This window comes from Pseudophryne corroboree, chromosome 2 (genome assembly GCF_028390025.1).
Source record: "Pseudophryne corroboree isolate aPseCor3 chromosome 2, aPseCor3.hap2, whole genome shotgun sequence".
NCBI lineage: Eukaryota > Metazoa > Chordata > Amphibia > Anura > Myobatrachidae > Pseudophryne > Pseudophryne corroboree.
The window spans coordinates 545,891,899-545,911,593 of NC_086445.1; the positions used below are offsets into that span (position 1 = coordinate 545,891,899).

At 49.2% G+C, this 19,695-nt stretch overlaps 1 protein-coding gene across 1 annotated transcript in view; it reads left to right on the top strand.

Annotated features, from left to right (window-relative positions):
* AKIRIN1 (akirin 1) overlaps positions 1 to 19,695 on the top strand; it is a 48,375-nt gene that overhangs the window by 7,533 nt on the left and 21,147 nt on the right. The window contains exons 2-3 of the mRNA XM_063954310.1: positions 14,298 to 14,435; positions 14,859 to 14,990. Of these exons, the coding sequence (XP_063810380.1) occupies positions 14,298 to 14,435; positions 14,859 to 14,990 (270 nt within the window). The remainder of the gene's footprint in view (positions 1 to 14,297; positions 14,436 to 14,858; positions 14,991 to 19,695) is intronic.

Sequence of the window (19,695 nt, forward strand, 5' to 3'; positions counted from 1 at the left end):
GGTGGGGAGCAGTCACACAGGGAAGACATTTCCAAGGTCTGTGGTCAAGTCAGGAGACTTGCCTTCACATCAACATCCTGGAACTAAGGGCCATATACAACGCCCTACGTCAAGCGGAGAACCTGCTTCGCGACCAACCGGTTCTGATTCAGTCAGACAACATCACCGCAGTGGCTCATGTTAACCGACAAGGCGGCACAAGGAGCAGGGTGGCGATGGCGGAAGCCACCAGAATTCTTCACTGGGCGTAAAATCACGTAAGCGCAGTGTTCATCCCGGGAGTGGACAACTGGGAAGCAGACTTCCTCAGCAGACACGACCTCCACCCGGGAGAGTGGGGACTTCATCAGGAAGTCTTCGCACAGATTGCAAGTCGGTGGGAACTGCCACAGGTGGACATGATGGCATCCCGCCTCAACAAAAAGCTACGGAGGTATTGCACCAGGTAAAGAGACCCTCAGGCGATAGCTGTAGACGCCCTGGTGACACCGTGGGTGTTCCAGTCGGTCTATGTATTTCTTCCTCTTCCTCTCATACCCAAGGTGCTGAGAATGATAAGAAAAAGAGGAGTGAGAACAATACTCTTTGTTCCGGATTGGCCACGAAGGACTTGGTATCCAGATCTGCAAGAAATGCTCAGAGGACGCGTGGCCTCTTCCTCTAAGACAGGACTTGTTGCAACAGGGGCCCTGTCTGTTCCAAGACTTACCGCGGCTGCGTTTGATGGCATGGCGATTGAACGCCGGATCCTAGCAAAGAAAGGCATTCCGGATGAGGTCATTCCTACGCTGATAAAGGCTAGGAAGGGCGTGACAGCTCAACATTATCACCGTATATGGCGAAAATATGTTGCTTGGTGTGAGGCCAGGAATGCCCCTACGGAGGAATTCCAGCTGGGCCGTTTCCTTCACTTGCTACAGTCAGGAGTGAATTTGGGCCTAAAATTGGGTTCCATTAAGGTCCAGATTTCGGCCCTATCCATTTTCTTTCAAAAGGATTTGACTTCTCTACCTGAAGTTCAGACGTTTGTAAAAGGAGTGCTGCATATTCAGCCCCCTTTTGTGCCTCCAGTGGCACCTTGGGTTAACGTGGTGTTGAGTTTCCTGAAATCCCACTGGTTTGAACCACTCAAAACGGTGGAGTTAAAATACCTCACGTGGAAGGTGGTCATGCTATTAGCCTTGGCTTTGGCTAGGCGTGTGTCAGAGTTGGCGGCTTTGTCACATAAAAGCCCCTATCTGGTTTTCCATGCGGATAGAGCAGAATTGCGGACCCGTCCACAATTTCTGCCGAAAGTGGTTTCATCCTTTCATATAAACCAACCTATTGTGGTGCCTGTGGCTACTACTGACTTGGAGGATTCCGAGTTGCTTGATGTGGTCAGGGCTTTGAAGGGTTATGTAGCCAGAACGGCTAGGGTCAGGAAAACAGAATCTTTGTTTCTCTATCGTCCTAGTGGATGCTGGGGTTCCTGAAAGGACCATGGGGAATAGCGGCTCCGCAGGAGACAGGGCACAAAAAGTAAAGCTTTTTCCGATCAGGTGGTGTGCACTGGCTCCTCCCCCTATGACCCTCCTCCAGACTCCAGTTAGATTTTTGTGCCCGGCCGAGAAGGGTGCAATCTAGGTGGCTCTCCTAAAGAGCTGCTTAGAAAAAGTTTAGCTAGGTTTTTTATTTTACAGTGATGCCTGCTGGCAACAGGATCACTGCAGCGAGGGACTGAGGGGAGAAGGAGTCAACTCACCTGCGTGCAGGATGGATTGGCTTCTTGGCTACTGGACATCAAGCTCCAGAGGGACGATCACAGGTACAGCCTGGATGGTCACCGGAGCCACGCCGCCGGCCCCCTTGCAGATGCTGAAATCAGAAGAGGTCCAGAATCGGCGGCTGAAGACTCCTGCAGTCTTCAAAAGGTAGCGCACAGCACTGCAGCTGTGCGCCATTTTCCTCTCAGCACACTTCACACGGCAGTCACTGAGGGTGCAGGGCGCTGGGAGGGGGGCGCCCTGGGAGGCAAATGATTACCTATAATGGCTAAAAATACCTCACATATAGCCCTAGAGGCTATATGGAGATATTTAACCCCTGCCTAATGTTTCTAAATAGCGGGAGACGAGCCCGCCAGAAAAGGGGCGGGGCCTATCTCCTCAGCACACGGCGCCATTTCCTCTCACAGCTCCGCTGGTCAGGACGGCTCCCAAGTCTCTCCCCTGCACTGCACTACAGAAACAGGGTAAAACAGAGAGGGGGGGGCACATTTATGGCGATATTTGATATAACAAAGCAGCTATAAGGGAGCACTTATTATAAGGCTATCCCTGATATATATATATAGCGCTTTTGGTGTGTGCTGGCAAACTCTCCCTCTGTCTCCCCAAAGGGCTAGTGGGTCCTGTCTTCGTTAGGAGCATTCCCTGTGTGTCTGCTGTGTGTCGGTACGTGTGTGTCGACATGTATGAGGACGATATTGGTGTGGAGGCGGAGCAATTGCCAAATATGAGGATGTCACCCCCTAGGGAGTCGACACCAGAATGGATGCCTTTATTTATGGAACTACGGGATAGTGTCAACACGCTAAAGCAGTCGTTTGACGACATGAGGCGGCCGGACAATCAATTAGTGCCTGTCCAGGCGACTCAAACACCGTCAGGGGCTGTGAAACGCCCTTTGCCTCAGTCGGTCGACACAGACCCAGACACAGGCGATGACTCCAGTGGTGACGGTGACGAATCAACCGTATTTTCCAGTAGGGCCACACGTTATATGATTTTGGCAATGAAGGAGGCGTTACATTTAGCTGATACTACAGGTACCACTAAACAGGGTATTATGTGGGGTATGAAAAAACTACCTATAGTTTTTCCTGAATCAGAAGAATTAAATGACGTGTGTAATGAAGCGTGGGTTGCCCCTGATAAAAAGCTGATAATTTCAAAGAAATTATTGGCATTATACCCTTTCCCGCCAGAGGTTAGGGAGCGCTGGGAAACACCTCCTAGGGTGGACAAGGCGCTAACACGCTTATCTAAACAAGTGGCGTTACCCTCTCCTGAGACGGCCGCACTTAAAGATCCATCAGATAGGAGGATGGAAAATATCCAAAAAAGTATATACACACATGCAGGTGTTATACTACGACCAGCTGTAGCGACTGCCTGGATGGGCAGTGCTGGGGTAGTTTGGTCAGAGTCCCTGATTGAAAATATTGATACCCTGGACAGGGACAATATTTTACTGTCGTTAGAACAAATAAAGGATGCATTTCTTTATATGCGTGATGCACAGAGGGATATCTGCACACTGGCATCACGGGTAAGTGCTATGTCCATTTCGGCCAGAAGAGCTTTATGGACGCGACAGTGGACAGGCGATGCGGATTCAAAACGGCATATGGAAGTTTTGCCGTATAAAGGGGAGGAGTTATTTGGAGTCGGTCTATCAGATTTGGTGGCCACGGCTACAGCCGGGAAATCCACTTTTCTACCTCAAGTCACTCCCCAACAGAAAAAGGCACCGACTTTTCAACCGCAGCCCTTTCGTTCCTTTAAAAATAAGAGAGCAAAGGGCTATTCATATCTGCCACGAGGCAAAGGTAGAGGGAAGAGACAGCAACACGCAGCTCCTTCCCAGGAACAGAAGCCCTCCCCGGCTTCTACAAAAGCCTCAGCATGACGCTGGGGCTTCTCAAGCGGACTCTGGGACGGTGGGCGGTCGTCTCAAAAATTACAGCGCGCAGTGGGCTCACTCGCAGGTAGATCCCTGGATCCTGCAGATAATATCTCAAGGGTACAGGTTGGAATTAGAGACAGATCCACCTCGCCGTTTCCTGAAGTCTGCGTTACCAACGTCCCCCTCCGAAAGGGAGACGGTTTTGGAAGCCATTCACAAACTGTACTCTCAGCAGGTGATAGTCAAGGTACCTCTTCTACAACAAGGGAAGGGGTATTATTCCACTCTTTTTGTGGTACCGAAGCCGGATGGCTCGGTAAGGCCTATTCTAAATCTGAAGTCCTTGAACCTGTACATAAAGAAGTTCAAGTTCAAAATGGAGTCACTCAGAGCAGTGATAGCGAACCTGGAAGAGGGGGACTTTATGGTATCCTTGGACATCAAGGATGCGTATCTCCACGTTCCAATTTACCCCTCACACCAGGGGTACCTCAGGTTCGTTGTACAAAACTGTCACTATCAGTTTCAGACGCTGCCGTTCGGATTGTCCACGGCACCTCGGATCTTTACAAAGGTAATGGCCGAGATGATGATTCTTCTTCGAAGAAAAGGCGTATTAATTATCCCATACTTGGACGATCTCCTAATAAGGGCGAGGTCCAGAGAACAGCTAGAGATGGGATTAGCACTGTCTCAAGAAGTGCTAAAACAGCACGGGTGGATTCTGAATATTCCAAAATCCCAGTTAATACCGACAACTCGTCTGCTGTTCCTAGGGATGATTCTGGACACGGTTCAGAAAAAGGTTTTTCTCCCGGAGGAAAAAGCCAAGGAGTTATCCGAGCTTGTCAGGAACCTCCTAAAACCAGGAAAGGTGTCTGTACATCAATGCACAAGAGTCCTGGGAAAAATGGTGGCTTCTTACGAAGCAATTCCATTCGGCAGATTCCACGCAAGAATTTTCCAAAGGGATCTGTTGGACAAATGGTCAGGGTCGCATCTTCAGATGCACTTACGGATAACCCTGTCTCCAAGGACAAGGGTGTCTCTTCTGTGGTGGTTGCAGAGTCCTCATCTATTGGAGGGCCGCAGATTCGGCATACAGGATTGGATCCTGGTGACCACGGACGCCAGCCTGAGAGGCTGGGGAGCAGTCACACAAGGAAGAAACTTCCAGGGAGTATGGACAAGCCTGGAAACGTCTCTTCACATAAACATTCTGGAACTAAGAGCAATATACAATGCTCTAAGCCAGGCAGAACCTCTGCTTCAGGGAAAACCGGTGTTGATCCAGTCGGACAACATCACGGCAGTCGCCCATGTGAACAGACAGGGCGGCACAAGAAGCAGGAGTGCAATGGCAGAAGCTGCAAGGATTCTTCGCTGGGCAGAGAATCATGTGATAGCACTGTCAGCAGTGTTCATCCCGGGAGTGGACAACTGGGAAGCAGACTTCCTCAGCAGACACGATCTTCACCCGGGAGAGTGGGGACTTCATCCAGAAGTCTTCCACATGCTGGTAACCCGTTGGGAAAGACCAATGGTGGACATGATGGCGTCTCGCCTCAACAAAAAACTGGACAGGTATTGCGCCAGGTCAAGAGATCCGCAGGCAATAGCTGTGGACGCGCTGGTAACGCCTTGGGTGTACCAGTCGGTGTATGTGTTTCCTCCTCTGCCTCTCATACCAAAAGTATTGAGAATTATACGGCAAAGAGGCGTAAGAACGATACTAGTGGTTCCGGATTGGCCAAGAAGGACTTGGTACCCGGAACTTCAAGAGATGATCACGGAAGATCCGTGGCCTCTACCTCTAAGGAGGGACTTGCTTCAGCAGGGTCCCTGTCTGTTTCAAGACTTACCGCGGCTGCGTTTGACGGCATGGCGGTTGAACGCCGGATCCTAATGGAAAAAGGCATGCCGGAAGAAGTCATTCCTACTTTGATTAAAGCAAGGAAAGAAGTAACCGTGCAACATTATCACCGAATTTGGCGAAAATATGTTGCGTGGTGCGAAGATCGGAGTGCTCCGACGGAGGAATTTCAACTGGGTCGATTCCTACATTTCCTGCAATCAGGATTGTCTATGGGTCTCAAATTGGGATCTATTAAGGTTCAAATTTCGGCCCTGTCGATTTTCTTTCAAAAAGAATTGGCTTCAGTCCCTGAAGTCCAGACCTTTGTTAAGGGAGTGCTGCATATACAGCCCCCTGTGGTGCCTCCAGTGGCACCGTGGGATCTCAATGTAGTTTTGGATTTTCTAAAATCTCATTGGTTTGAACCACTAAATAAGGTGGATTTGAAATATCTCACTTGGAAAGTGACCATGCTTCTAGCCCTGGCTTCTGCCAGGAGAGTGTCAGAATTGGCAGCTTTATCTTACAAAAGCCCATATCTGATTTTCCATTCGGACAGGGCAGAACTGCGGACTCGTCCGCATTTTCTCCCTAAGGTGGTGTCAGCATTTCATCTGAACCAGCCTATTGTAGTGCCTGCGGCTACAAGTGACTTGGAGGACTCCAAGTTACTGGACGTTGTCAGAGCATTAAAAATATATATTGCAAGAACAGCTGGAGTCAGAAAATCTGACTCGTTGTTTATATTGTATGCACCCAACAAGATGGGTGCTCCTGCGTCTAAGCAGACGATTGCTCGTTGGATCTGTAGCACAATCCAACTTGCACATTCTGTGGCAGGCCTGCCACAGCCTAAATCTGTAAAGGCCCACTCCACAAGGAAGGTGGGCTCATCTTGGGCGGCTGCCCGAGGGGTCTCGGCATTACAACTTTGCCGAGCAGCTACGTGGTCAGGGGAGAACACGTTTGTAAAATTTTACAAATTTGATACTCTGGCTAAGGAGGACCTGGAGTTCTCTCATTCGGTGCTGCAGAGTCATCCGCACTCTCCCGCCCGTTTGGGAGCTTTGGTATAATCCCCATGGTCCTTTCAGGAACCCCAGCATCCACTAGGACGATAGAGAAAATAAGATTTTACTTACCGATAATTCTATTTCTCGGAGTCCGTAGTGGATGCTGGGCGCCCATCCCAAGTGCGGATTATCTGCATAAATTGTACATAGTTATTGTTAACTAATTCGGGTTATTGTTGAAGGAAGCCATCTTTCAGAGGCTCCGCTGTTATCATACTGTTAACTGGGTTTAGATCACAAGTTGTACGGTGTGATTGGTGTGGCTGGTATGAGTCTTACCCGGGATTCAAAATCCTCCCTTATTGTGTACGCTCGTCCGGGCACAGTACCTAACTGGAGTCTGGAGGAGGGTCATAGGGGGAGGAGCCAGTGCACACCACCTGATCGGAAAAAGCTTTACTTTTTGTGCCCTGTCTCCTGCGGAGCCGCTATTCCCCATGGTCCTTTCAGGAACCCCAGCATCCACTACGGACTCCGAGAAATAGATTTATCGGTAAGTAAAATCTTATTTTATCCTGTATGCTTCCAACAAGCTTGGTGCTCCTGCTTCAAAGCAAACTATTGCTCGCTGGATCTGTAACACGATTCAGCAGGCTCATTCTGCGGCTGGATTGCCGCTGCCAAAATCAGTTAAGGCCCATTCCACTAGGAAGGTGGGCTCTTCTTGGGCGGCTGCCCGAGGGGTCTCGGCATTACAGCTGTGCCGAGCGGCTACTTGGTCAGGTTCAAACAATTTTGCAAAGTTCTACAAGTTTGATACCCTGGCTGAGGAGGACCTTGTGTTTGTTCAATCGGTGCTGCAGAGTCATCCGCACTCTCCCGCTTGTTTGGGAGCTTTGGTATAATCCCCATGGTCCTTACGGAGTCTCCAGCATCCACTAGGACGTTAGAGAAAATAAGATTTTACTTACCGGTAAATCTATTTCTCGTAGTCCGTAGTGGATGCTAGGCGCCCGTCCCAAGTGCGGAATTCTTCTGCAATACTTGTATATAGTTATTGCTTCAATAAGGGTTATGTTATGGTTGCATCAGGGTTGACCTGATGCTCTGTTGTTGTTCATACTGTTAACTGGGTAAGTTTATCACAAGTTATACGGTGTGATTGGTGTGGCTGGTATGAATCTTGCCCTGGATTATCAAAATCCTTTCCTTGTACTGTCAGCTCTTCTGGGCACAGTTTCTCTAACTGAGGTCTGGAGGAGGGACATAGAGGGAGGAGCCAGAGCACACCAGAATCTAAATTCTTTCTTAAAGTGCCCATGTCTCCTGCGGAGCCCTTCTATTCCCCATGGTCCTTACGGAGTCCCCAGCATCCACTACGGACTACGAGAAATAGATTTACCGGTAAGTAAAATCTTATTTCTCTAACGTCCTAGTGGATGCTGGGGACTCCGTCAGGACCATGGGGGAATAGCGGCTCCGCAGGAGACAGGGCACAAAAGCAAGCTTTTAGGATCACATGGTGTGTACTGGCTCCTCCCCCTATGACCCTCCTCCAAGCCCCAGTTAGGTTTTTGTGCCCGGCCGAGAAGGGTGCAATCTAGGTGGCTCTCTTAAAGAGTTACTTAGAAAAAGTTTTTAGGTTCTTTATTTTCAGTGAGTCCTGCTGGCAACAGGCTCACTGCATCGAGGGACTTAGGGGAGAGATTTTCAACTCACCTGCGTGCAGGATGGATTGGATTCTTAGGCTACTGGACATAGCTCCAGAGGGAGTCGGAACACAGGGCTCGCCCTGGGGTTCGTCCCGGAGCCGCGCCGCCGACCCCCCTTGCAGACGCTGAAGATGAAGAGGTCCGGAACCAGGCGGCAGAAGACTCTGTCTTCAGGTAGCGCACAGCACTGCAGCTGTGCGCCATTGTTGTCAGCACACTTCACACAGCGGTCACGGAGGGTGCAGGGCGCTGGAGGGGGGCGCCCTGGGCAGCAATGTATAATACCTGTATGGCGAAAAATACATCACATATAGCCCTTGAGGCTATATGGATGTATTTAACCCCTGCCAGATATCTAAAACTCCGGAGAAGAAGCCCGCCGAAAAGGGGGCGGGGCCTATTCTCCTCGGCACACAGCGCCATTTTCCCTCACAGAAAGGCTGGTGGGAAGGCTCCCATGCTCTCCCCTGCACTGCACTACAGAAACAGGGTTAAAACAGAGAGGGGGGGCACTGATTTGGCGATATGTATATATATTAAAATGCTATAAGGGAGGAACACTTATATAAAGGTTGTCCCTGGATAATTATAGCGTTTTGGTTTGTGCTGGCAAACTCTCCCTCTGTCTCCCCAAAGGGCTAGTGGGTCCTGTCCTCTATCAGAGCATTCCCTATGTGTGTGCTGTATGTCGGTACGTGTGTGTCGACATGTATGAGGAAAATATTGGTGAGGAGGCGGAGCAAATTGCCTGTAATGGTGATGTCACTCTCTAGGGAGTCGACACCGGAATGGATGGCTTATTTATGGAAATTACGTGACAATGTCAACACGCTGCAAGCCGGTTGACGACATGAGAGGGCCGGCGAACAAATTAGTATCTGTCCAGGCGTCTCAAACACCGTCAGGGGCTGTAAAATGCCCATTTACCTCAGTCGGTCGACACAGACCCAGACACGGACACTGATTTCAGTGTCGACGGTGAAGAAACAAACGTATTTTCTTTTAGGGCCACACGTTAAGGGCAATGAAGGAGGTGTTACATATTTCTGATACTCCAAGTACCACAAAAAAGGGTATTATGTGTGAGGTGAAAAAACTACCTGTAGTTTTTCCTGAATCAGATAAATTAAATGAAGTGTGTGATGATGCGTGGGTTTCCCCCGATAGAAAATTATTGGCGGTATACCCTTTCCCGCCAGAAGTTAAGGCGCGGTGGGAAACACCCCTCAGGGTGGATAAGGCGCTCACACGCTTATCAGAACAAGTGGCGGTACCATCTACGGATAGGGCCGTACTTAAGGAGCCAGCTGATAGGAGGCTGAAAAATATCCTAAAAAGTATACACACACATGCTGGTGTTATACTGCGACCAGCGATCGCCTCAGCCTGGATGTGCAGAGCTGAGGTGGCTTGGTCGGATTCCCTGACTAAAAATATTGATACCTTTGACAGGGACAGTATTTTATTGACTATAGAGCATTTAAAGGATGCATTTCTATATATGCGAGATGCGCAGAGGGATATTTGCACTCTGGCATCAAGAGTAAATGCGATGTCCACATCTGCAAGAAGATGTTTATGGACACGACAGTGGTCAGGTGATGCAGATTCCAAACGGCACAAAGATGTATTGCCGTATAAAGGGGAGGAGTTATTTGGGGTCGGTCCATGGGACCTGGTGGCCAGGGCAACTGCTGGAAAATCCACAGTTTTTTACCCTAAGTCACATCTCTGCAGAAAAAGACACCGTCTTTTCAGCCTCAGTCCTTTCGTCCCTATAAGAGTCATATCTGCCCAGGGATAGAGGAAAGGGAAGAAGACTGCAGCAGGCAGCCCATTCCCAGGAACAGAAGCCCTCCACCGCTTCTACCAAGTTCTCAGCATGACGCTGGGACCGTACAGGACCCCTGGATCCTACAAGTAGTATCCAAGGGGTACAGATTGGAATGTCGAGAGGTTTCCCCCCTCGCAGGTTCCTGTAGTCTGCTGTACCAATGTCTCCCTCCGACAGGGAGGCAGTATTGAAAACAATTCACAAGCTGTATTCCCAGCAGGTGATAATAAAATTACCCCTCCGACAACAAGGAAAGGGGTATTACTCCACACTATATGGTGGTACTGAAGGCTAGGTGAGACCTATTCTAAATCTGAAAAATTTGAACACTTACAAGGGTTCAAATCCAGATGGAGTCACTCAGAGCAGTGATAGCAAAGAACAAGGGGACTATATGGTGTCCCGGGACATCAGGGATGCTTACCTCCATGTCCCAAAATTTGCTTTTTCTCACCAAGGGTACCTCAGGTTCGTGGTACAGAACTGTCACTATCAGTTTCAAGTCAATGCCGTTGGATTGTCCAAGGCACCCCGGGTCCTTACCAAGGTAATGACCGAAAGGAGGATTCGTCTTCAAAGAAAATGGACGACCTCCTGATAAGAACAAGGTCCAGAGAACAGTTGGAGGTCGGAGTAGCACTATCTCAAGTAGTTCTACGACAGCACGGGTGGATTCTAAATATTCCAAAACCGCAGTTGTTCCGACGACACGTCTGCTGGTCCTAGGGATGATTCTGGACACAGTCCAGGAAAAGGTGTTTCTCCCAGAGGAGAAAGCCAGGGAGTTATCCGAGCTAATCGGGATCCTCCTAAAACCAGGAAAAGTGTCAGTGCATCATTGCACAAGAGTCCTGGTAAAAATGGTGGCTTATTACGAAGCGCTTCCATTCGGCAGATTTCACGCAAGAACTCTTCAGTGGGATCTGCTGGACAAATGGTCCGGATCGCATCTTCAGATGCATCAGCGGATAACCCTATATCCAAGGACAAGGGTGTCTCTCCTGTGGTGATTACAGAGTGCTCATCTTCTAGAGGGCCGCAGATTCGGCATTCAGGATTGGATGCTGGTGACCACGGAGGCCAGCCTGAGAGGCTGGGGAGCAGTCACACAAGGAGTGTGATCAAGTCTGGAGAATTCTCTCCACATAAATATACTGGAGCTAAGAGCAAATTTATAATGCTCTAAGCTTAGCAAGACCTCTGCTTCAAGGTCAGCCGGTATTGATCCAGTGGGATAACATCACGGCAGTCGCCCACGTAAACAGAAAGGGCGGCACAAGAAGCAGGAGGGCAGTGGCAAAACTGCAAGGATTTTTCGCTAGGCGGAAAATCATGTGATAGCACTGTCAGCAGTGTTCATTCCGGGAGTGGACGACTGGGAAGCAGACTTCCTCAGCAGGCACGACCTCCACCCGGGAGAGTGGGAACTTCATCGGGAAGTTTTCCGCATGATTGTGAACCGTTGGGAAAGACCAAAGGTGGACATGATGGCGTCCCGCCCGAACAAAAAATGGGACAGGTATTGCGCCAGGTCACGAGACCTTCAGGCGATAGCTGTGGACGTCCTGGTAACACCGTGGGTGTAACAGTCGGTGTATGTGTTCCCTCCTCTGCTTCTCATAACCAAGGTATTGAGAATTATAAGACATAGAGGAGTAAGAACTATACTCGTGGCTCCGGATTGGCCAAGAGGGACTTGGTAACCGGAACTTCAAGAGATGCTCACAGAGGACTAATGGCCTCGGGAGCTAAGAAGGGATTTGCTTTCAGCAAGTACCATGTCTGTTCCAAGAGGAACCGTGGCATCGGCCTTTAAGAAAGGACCTGCTCCAGCAGGGACCTTGTCTGTTCCAAGACTTACCGCGACTGCGTTTGACGGCATGGCGGTTTAAACGCCGGATCCTAAGGGAAAAGGCATTCCGGAAGAGGTCATACCTACCCTGGTCAAAGCCAGGAAGGAGGTGACCGCACAACGTTATCACCACATGTGGTGAAAATATGTTGCGTGGGTGAGGCCAGGAAGGCCCCACGAAAAAAATTTCAACTAGGTCGTTTTCTGCACTTCCTGCAAACAGGAGTGTCTATGAGCCTCAAATTGGGGTCCATTAAGGTTCAAGTTTCGGCCCTATAGATTTTCTTCCAGAAAGAATTGGCTTCAGTTCCTGAAGTCCAGACGTTTGTCAAGGGAGTATTGCATATACAGCCCTTGTGTGCCTCCAGTGGCACCGTGGGATCTCAACGTAGTGTTGGGATTCCTCAAATCATATTGGTTTGAACCATTCAAATCTGTGGATTTGAAATATCTCACATGGAAAGTGACCATGCTGTTGGCCCTGGCCTGGGCCAGGCGATTGTTAAAATTGGCGGCTTTGTCTTACAAAAGCCCATATTTGATTTTCCATTCGGACAGGACAGAACTGCGGACTCGTCCCCAGTTTCTTCCTAAGGTGGTGTCAGCGTTTCACCTGAAACAACCTATTGTGGTGCCTGCGGCTACTAGGGACTTGGAGGACTCCAAGTTGCTAGACGTTGTCAGGGCCCTGAAAATATATATATATATATAATTCCAGGACGGCTGGAGTCAGAAAGTCTGACTTGCTGTTTATATTGTAGGCACCCAAAAAGCTGGGTGCTCCTGCTTCTAAGCAGACTATTGCTCGTTGGATTTGTAGTACAATTCAGCTTGCACATTCTGTGGCAGGCCTGCCACAGCCAAAATCTGAAAATGCCCATTCCACAAGGAAGGTGGGCTCATCTTGGGCGGCTGCCCGAGGGGTCTCGGCATTACAACTTTGCCGAGCAGCTACTTGGTCAGGGGCAAACACGTTTGCTAAATTCTACAAATTTGATACCCTGGCTGAGGAGGACCTGGAGTTCTCTCATTTGGTGCTGCAGAGTCATCCGCACTCTCCCGCCCGTTTGGGAGCTTTGGTATAATCCCCATGGTCCTTACGGAGTCCCCAGCATCCACTAGGACGTTAGAGAAAATAAGATTTTACTTACCGATAAATCTATTTCTCATAGTCCGTAGTGGATGCTGGGCGCCCATCCCAAGTGCGGATTGTCTGCATTACTTGTACATAGTTATTGTTACAAAACATCGGGTTATTATTGTTGTGAGCCATCTTTTTTAGAGGCTACTTCATTGTTATCATACTGTTAACTGGGTTCAAATCACAAGTTGTACGGTGTGATTGGTGTGGCTAGTATGAGTCTTACCCGGGATTCAAGATCCTTCCTTATTGTGTACGCTCGTCCGGGCACAGTACCTAACTGAGGCTTGGAGGAGGGTCATAGGGGGAGGAGCCAGTACACACCATGTGATCCTAAAAGCTTGCTTTTGTGCCCTGTCTCCTGCGGAGCCGCTATTCCCCCATGGTCCTGACGGAGTCCCCAGCATCCACTACGGACTATGAGAAATAGATTTATCGGTAAGTAAAATCTTATTTTTATTTATATATATATATATATATATATATATATATATATATATATATATATATATATATATATATATATATATATATATATATATAATATAATATGTGTGTAGTGTTCACGCTAGGCTGTTTCAGCAGGGCGCCCTGCCCCTTTAGCGGCGACCAGCCTGTCGTGCACATGGCATCTATTCACATGAAAGGGAGCGCTTGGGGAAGCCCAGCTCCCTATTAGTGACTCAGAGAGGCCCAGCTCGCCCTCAATACTGACACAGGTGGGGCAGCGCTCCCTCCCCTTCCGTGCGCTTTGTCCACCTGGCTTCGTGGTGGGAACACTATGGGCTGATTCAATTGTCATGGGCATCTAAAAATCCTTTCTAAACAGGACTGTTTGGACATCCAAATAATTGTCACAATTCAATGTGTTTTGACGCCCATGCACATCGCTCATTTCGCGTTCAAACACACCAAGTTCAGCCACCTAAAAAGGCTAAACCTATCTAAACTTCCTGCTGCTTTGTGCGTCCAAACTCCCAAGTTTACACACACTTTTTTTTCTTGCACCTCAGTAGGCTGGGAGAAAAAAATGTGTCCTCTGCGGCCAATTAGCACCCAAACGGCAGAACAATTACAATTGCTGCCGTCGGGCGCCCTTTAGTAGCGGCCGCGAGAAGATCAATTGAATCAGCCCCATACTGTGTGTGTTAAGATTGATTAAAGTACGTGTAGCCTTTGTTTTATGTATTTATTTTATTTTTTCCGTTTCCTTCCATTTAGAACAAATCTTTCAGAACCTGAGACAGGAGTACACACGCTATCAGAGACGAAGGCAGCTGGAAGCTTTCAACCAAAGTGAAACTGGGCATTCAAGTGAGGTTCAGGCCAGTTCATCTCTCACAGCCCCATCCTCTCCAGGTAATGTGAGAACTGTAGTATAATAATGTATGTATGTCATGTACCACAGTGGGGAAAACAATGCATACATAAAATAGGGACATACTAGGCAGGCAGAATAAATGCAGATGGGAAAACAAAGACTAGGGTAAGCCCTGCTGGGGAATGCTTGCAATTGAAGGGACTGTTGGGAATAATTATTTTCTGTAAAGCTCTGCATACTATAGTTGGTGCTATATAAACAATGAAAGGAGTAGCAAGTGTGGCTCAAAGTGGAGATTGGAGTCCTTTTGGAGTAGAGTAGGCTGGAGTGAACAAGTGGGTCTTGAGAACATTTTAAGGCTGGGGAGTGTCTGTTCCTGAGAATTCAGTAAGTCTGTAGCAGCATGGTAATGCTTTTTGTGCATGTAAAATGACTTCTTAAGGCACTGCCTTTCTGTTCAGGGTCGGCGGTGAAGAAAGACCAGCCAACTTTCAGCTTAAGACAAGTAGGAATTTTGTGTGAACGTCTTTTGAAGGACCACGAGGACAAGATAAGGGAAGAATATGAACAAATTCTCAACACAAAACTAGAAGGTCAGTCATTGATTGTTTAATTAGCTCTTACCTGCTTGAAATAATGTTTTGTTTCTCTGACGTCCTAGTGGATGCTGGGAACTCCGTAAGGACCATGGGGAATAGCGGCTCCGCAGGAGACTGGGCACATCTAAAGAAAGCTTTAGGACTATCTGGTGTGCACTGGCTCCTCCCCCTATGACCCTCCTCCAAGCCTCAGTTAGATTTTTGTGCCCGACCGAGCAGGGTGCAATCTAGGAGGCTCTCCTGAGCTTCTTAGAAGAAGCAAGAAGAGGTCCGGAAAATCGGCGGCAGAAGACATCAGTCTTCACCAAGGTAGCGCACAGCACTGCAGCTGTGCGCCATTGCTCCTCATGCACACCACACACTCCGGTCACTGAGGGTGCAGGGCGCTGGGGGGGGGGCGCCCTGAGCAGCAATATAAACACCTTGGCTGGCAAAAATACATCACATATAACCCCCAGGGCTATATGGATGTATATTAACCCCTGCCAGATTCCATAAAAATGCGGGAGAAAAGTCTGCGAAAAAGGGGCGGAGCTATCTCCGTCAGCACACTGGCGCCATTTTTCCCTCACAGCTCCGTTGGAGGGAAGCTCCCTGGCTCTCCCCTGCAGTTAATACACTACAGAAAGGGTTAAAAAGAGAGGGGGGGGGGGGCACAATTTAGGCGCAGTATACAACATATATGCAGCTATAAGGGAAAACACTTTTTCTCTAACGTCCTAAGTGGATGCTGGGGACTCCGTAAGGACCATGGGGAATAGCGGCTCCGCAAGAGACTGGGCACATCTAAAGAAAGCTTTAGGACTATCTGGTGTGCACTGGCTCCTCCCCCTATGACCCTCCTCCAAGCCTCAGTTAGATCTCTGTGCCCGAACGAGAAGGGTGCACACTAGGGGCTCTCCTGAGCTTCTTAGTGAAAGTTTTAGTTTAGGTTTTTTATTTTCAGTGAGACCTGCTGGCAACAGGCTCACTGCATCGAGGGACTAAGGGGAGAAGAAGCGAACTCACCTGCGTGCAGAGTGGATTGGGCTTCTTAGGCTACTGGACATTGGCTCCAGAGGGACGATCACAGGCCCAGCTTGGATGGGTCCCAGAGCCGCGCCGCCGGCCCCCTTACAGAGCCAGAAGGCAGAAGAGGTCCGGAAAATCGGCGGCAGAAGACATCCTGTCTTCAACAAGGTAGCGCACAGCACTGCAGCTGTGCGCCATTGCTCTCAGCACACTTCACACTCCGGTCACTGAGGGTGCAGGGCGCTGGGGGGGGGCGCCCTGAGACGCAATAAAAACACCTTGGATGGCAAAAAATGCATCACATATAGCTCCTGGGCTATATGGATGCATTTAACCCCTGCCAGAATCCATAAAAAAGCAGGAGAAAAGTCCGCGAAAAAGGGGCGGAGCCTATCTCCTCAGCACACTGGCGCCATTTTCCCTCACAGCTCCGTTGGAGGGAAGCTCCCTGGCTCTCCCCTGCAGTCACTACACTACAGAAAGGGTTAAAAAAGAGAGGGGGGCACTAATTAGGCGCAGTATTAACTATACAGCAGCTATAAGGGGAAAAACACTTATATAAGGTTATCCCTGTATATAGCGCTCTGGTGTGTGCTGGCAAACTCTCCCTCTGTCTCCCCAAAGGGCTAGTGGGGTCCTGTCCTCTATCAGAGCATTCCCTGTGTGTGTGCTGTATGTCGGTACTTTTGTGTCGACATGTATGAGGAGAAAAATGATGTGGAGACGGAGCAGATTGCCTGTAATAGTGATGTCACCCCCTAGGGGGTCGACACCTGAGTGGATGAACTGTTGGAAATTACGTGACAGTGTCAGCTCTGTATAAAAGACAGTGGTTGACATGAGACAGCCGGCTACTCAGCTTGTGCCTGTCCAGACGTCTCATAGGCCGTCAGGGGCTCTAAAGCGCCCGTTACCTCAGATGGCAGATATAGACGCCGACACAGATACTGACTCCAGTGTCGACGGTGAAGAGACAAATGTGACTTCCAGTAGGGCCACACGTTACATGATTGAGGCAATGAAAAATGTTTTACACATTTCTGATAATACGAGTACCACCAAAAAGGGGTATTATGTTCGGTGAGGAAAAACTACCTGTAGTTTTCCTGAATCTGAGAAATTAAATGAGGTGTGTGATGATGCGTGGGTTTCCCCCGATAACAACTGATAATTTCTATAATGTTATTGGCATTATATCCTTTCCCGCCAGAGGTTAGGGTGCGTTGGGAAACACCCCCTAGGGTGGATAAAGCGCTCACACGCTTGTAAGGGCTCTACCCTCTCCTGAGATGGCTGCCCTTAAGGATCCTGCTGATAGAAAGCAGGAGGGTATCCTAAAATGTATTTACACACATACTGGTGTTATACTGCGACCAGCAATCGCCTCAGCCTGGATGTGCAGTGCTGGGTTGGCGTGGTCGGATTCCCTGACTGAAAATATTGATACCCTAGATAGGGACAGTATATTTTTGCCTATAGAGCATTTAAAAGATGCATTTCTATACATGCGTGATGCACAGCGGAATATTTGCCGACTGGCATCAAGTCTAAGTGCGTTGTCCATTTCTACCAGTAGAGGGTTATGGACACGTCAGTGGTCAGGTGATGCGTATTCCAAACGGCATTTGGAAGTATTGCCTTATTAAGGGGAGGAGTTATTTGGGGTCGCTCTGTCAGACCTGGTGGCCACGGCAACAGCTGGGTAATCCACGTTTGTACCCCAGGTCGCCTCTCAACATGAGAAGACGCCGTATTATCAGGCGCAGTCTTTTCATGGACAAGCGGGCAAAAGGTTCCTCATTTCTGCCCCGTGACAGAGGGAGAGGAAAAAGGCTGCAGAAATCAGCCAGTTCCCAGGAACAGAAACCCTCTCCCGCCTCTGCCAAGCCCTCAGTATACGCTGGGGCTTTACAAGCAGAATCAGGCACGGTGGGGGGCCCGTCTCAATGAATTTCAGCGCGCAGTGGGCTCACTCGCAAGTAGACCCCTGGATCCTTCAGGTGATATCTCAGGGGTACAAATTAGAATTCGAGACATCTCCCCCTCGCCGTTTCCTAAAGTCGGCTTTACCGATGTCTCCTTCTGACAGGGAGACAGTTTTGGAAGCCATTCACAAGCTGTATTCCCAGCAGGTGATAATCAAGATACCCCTCCTGCAACAGGGAATGGGGTATTATTCCACACTGTTGTGGTACCGAAGCCGGACGGCTCGGTGAGACCGATTCTAAATCTAAAATCTTTGAACACTTACATACAGAGGTTCAAATTCAAGATTGAGTCACTCAGAGCAGTGATTGCGAACCTGGAAGAAGGGGACTACATGATGTCTCGGGACATCAGGGATGCTTACCTTCATGTCAAAATTTACCCTTCTCACCAAGGGTACCTCAGGTTAATGGTACAGAACTGTCACTATCAGTTCAGACGCTGCCGTATGGATGGTCCACGGCACCCCGGGTCTTTACCAAGGTAATGGCCGAAATAATGATATTCCTTCGAAGGAAGGGAATTTTAGTTATCCCTTACTTGGCCAATTCCCTGATAAGGGTAAGATCCAGGGAACAGTTGGAGGTCGGTGTAGCACTATCTCAGGTAGTGTTGCGGCAGCACGATTGGATTCTCAATGTTCCAAAATCGCAGCTGGTTCCGACGACTTATCTTCTGTTCCTAGGGATGATCCTGGACACAGTCCAGAAGAAGGTGTTTCTCCCGGAGGAGAAAGACAGGGAGTTATCCGAGCTAGTCAGGAACCTCCTAAAACCGAGCCAAGTCTCAGTGCATCAATGCACAAGGGTTCTGGGTAAAATGGTGGCTTCCTACGAAGCAATCCCATTCGGCAGATTCCACGCAAGAACTTTCCAGTGGGACCTGCTGGACAAATGGTCCGGGTCGCATCTTCAGATGCATCAGCGGATAACCCTGTCACCAAGGACAAGGGTGTCCCTCCTGTGGTGGTTGCAGAGTGCTCATCTTCTAGAGGGCTGCAGATTCGGCATTCAGGACTGGGTCCTGGTGACCACGGATGCCAGCCTGCGAGGCTGGGGAGCAGTCACACAGGGAAGGAATATCCAGTGCTTATGGTCAAGCCTGGAGACATCACTTCACAAAAATATCCTGAAGCTAAGGGACATTTACAATGCTCTAAGCTTAGCAAGACCTCTGCTTCAAGGTCAGCCGGTGTTGATCCAGTCGGACAACATCACGGCAGTCACCCACGTAAACAGACAGGGTGGCACAAGAAGCAGGAGGGCAATGGCAGAAGCTGCAAGGATTCTTCGCTGGGCGGAAAATCATGTGATAGCACTGTCAGCAGTATTCATTCCGGGAGTGGACAACTGGGAAGCAGACTTCCTCAGCACGACCTCCACCCGGGAGAGTGGGGACTTCACCCAGAAGTCGTCCACATGATTAAAAAACTCGACAGGTATTGCGCCAGGTCAAGGGACCCTCAGGCAATAGCTGTAGACGCTCTGGTAACACCGTGGGTGTACCAGTCAGTGTATGTGTTCCCTCCTCTGCCTCTCATACCCAAGGTACTGAGATTGATAAGATGGAGAGGAGTAAGCACTATATTCGTGGCTCCGGATTGGCCAAGAAGGACTTGGTAACCGGAACTTCAAGAGATGCTCACGGAGGATCCGTGGCCTCTACCTCTAAGAAGGGACCTGCTCCAGGAAGGACCCTGTCT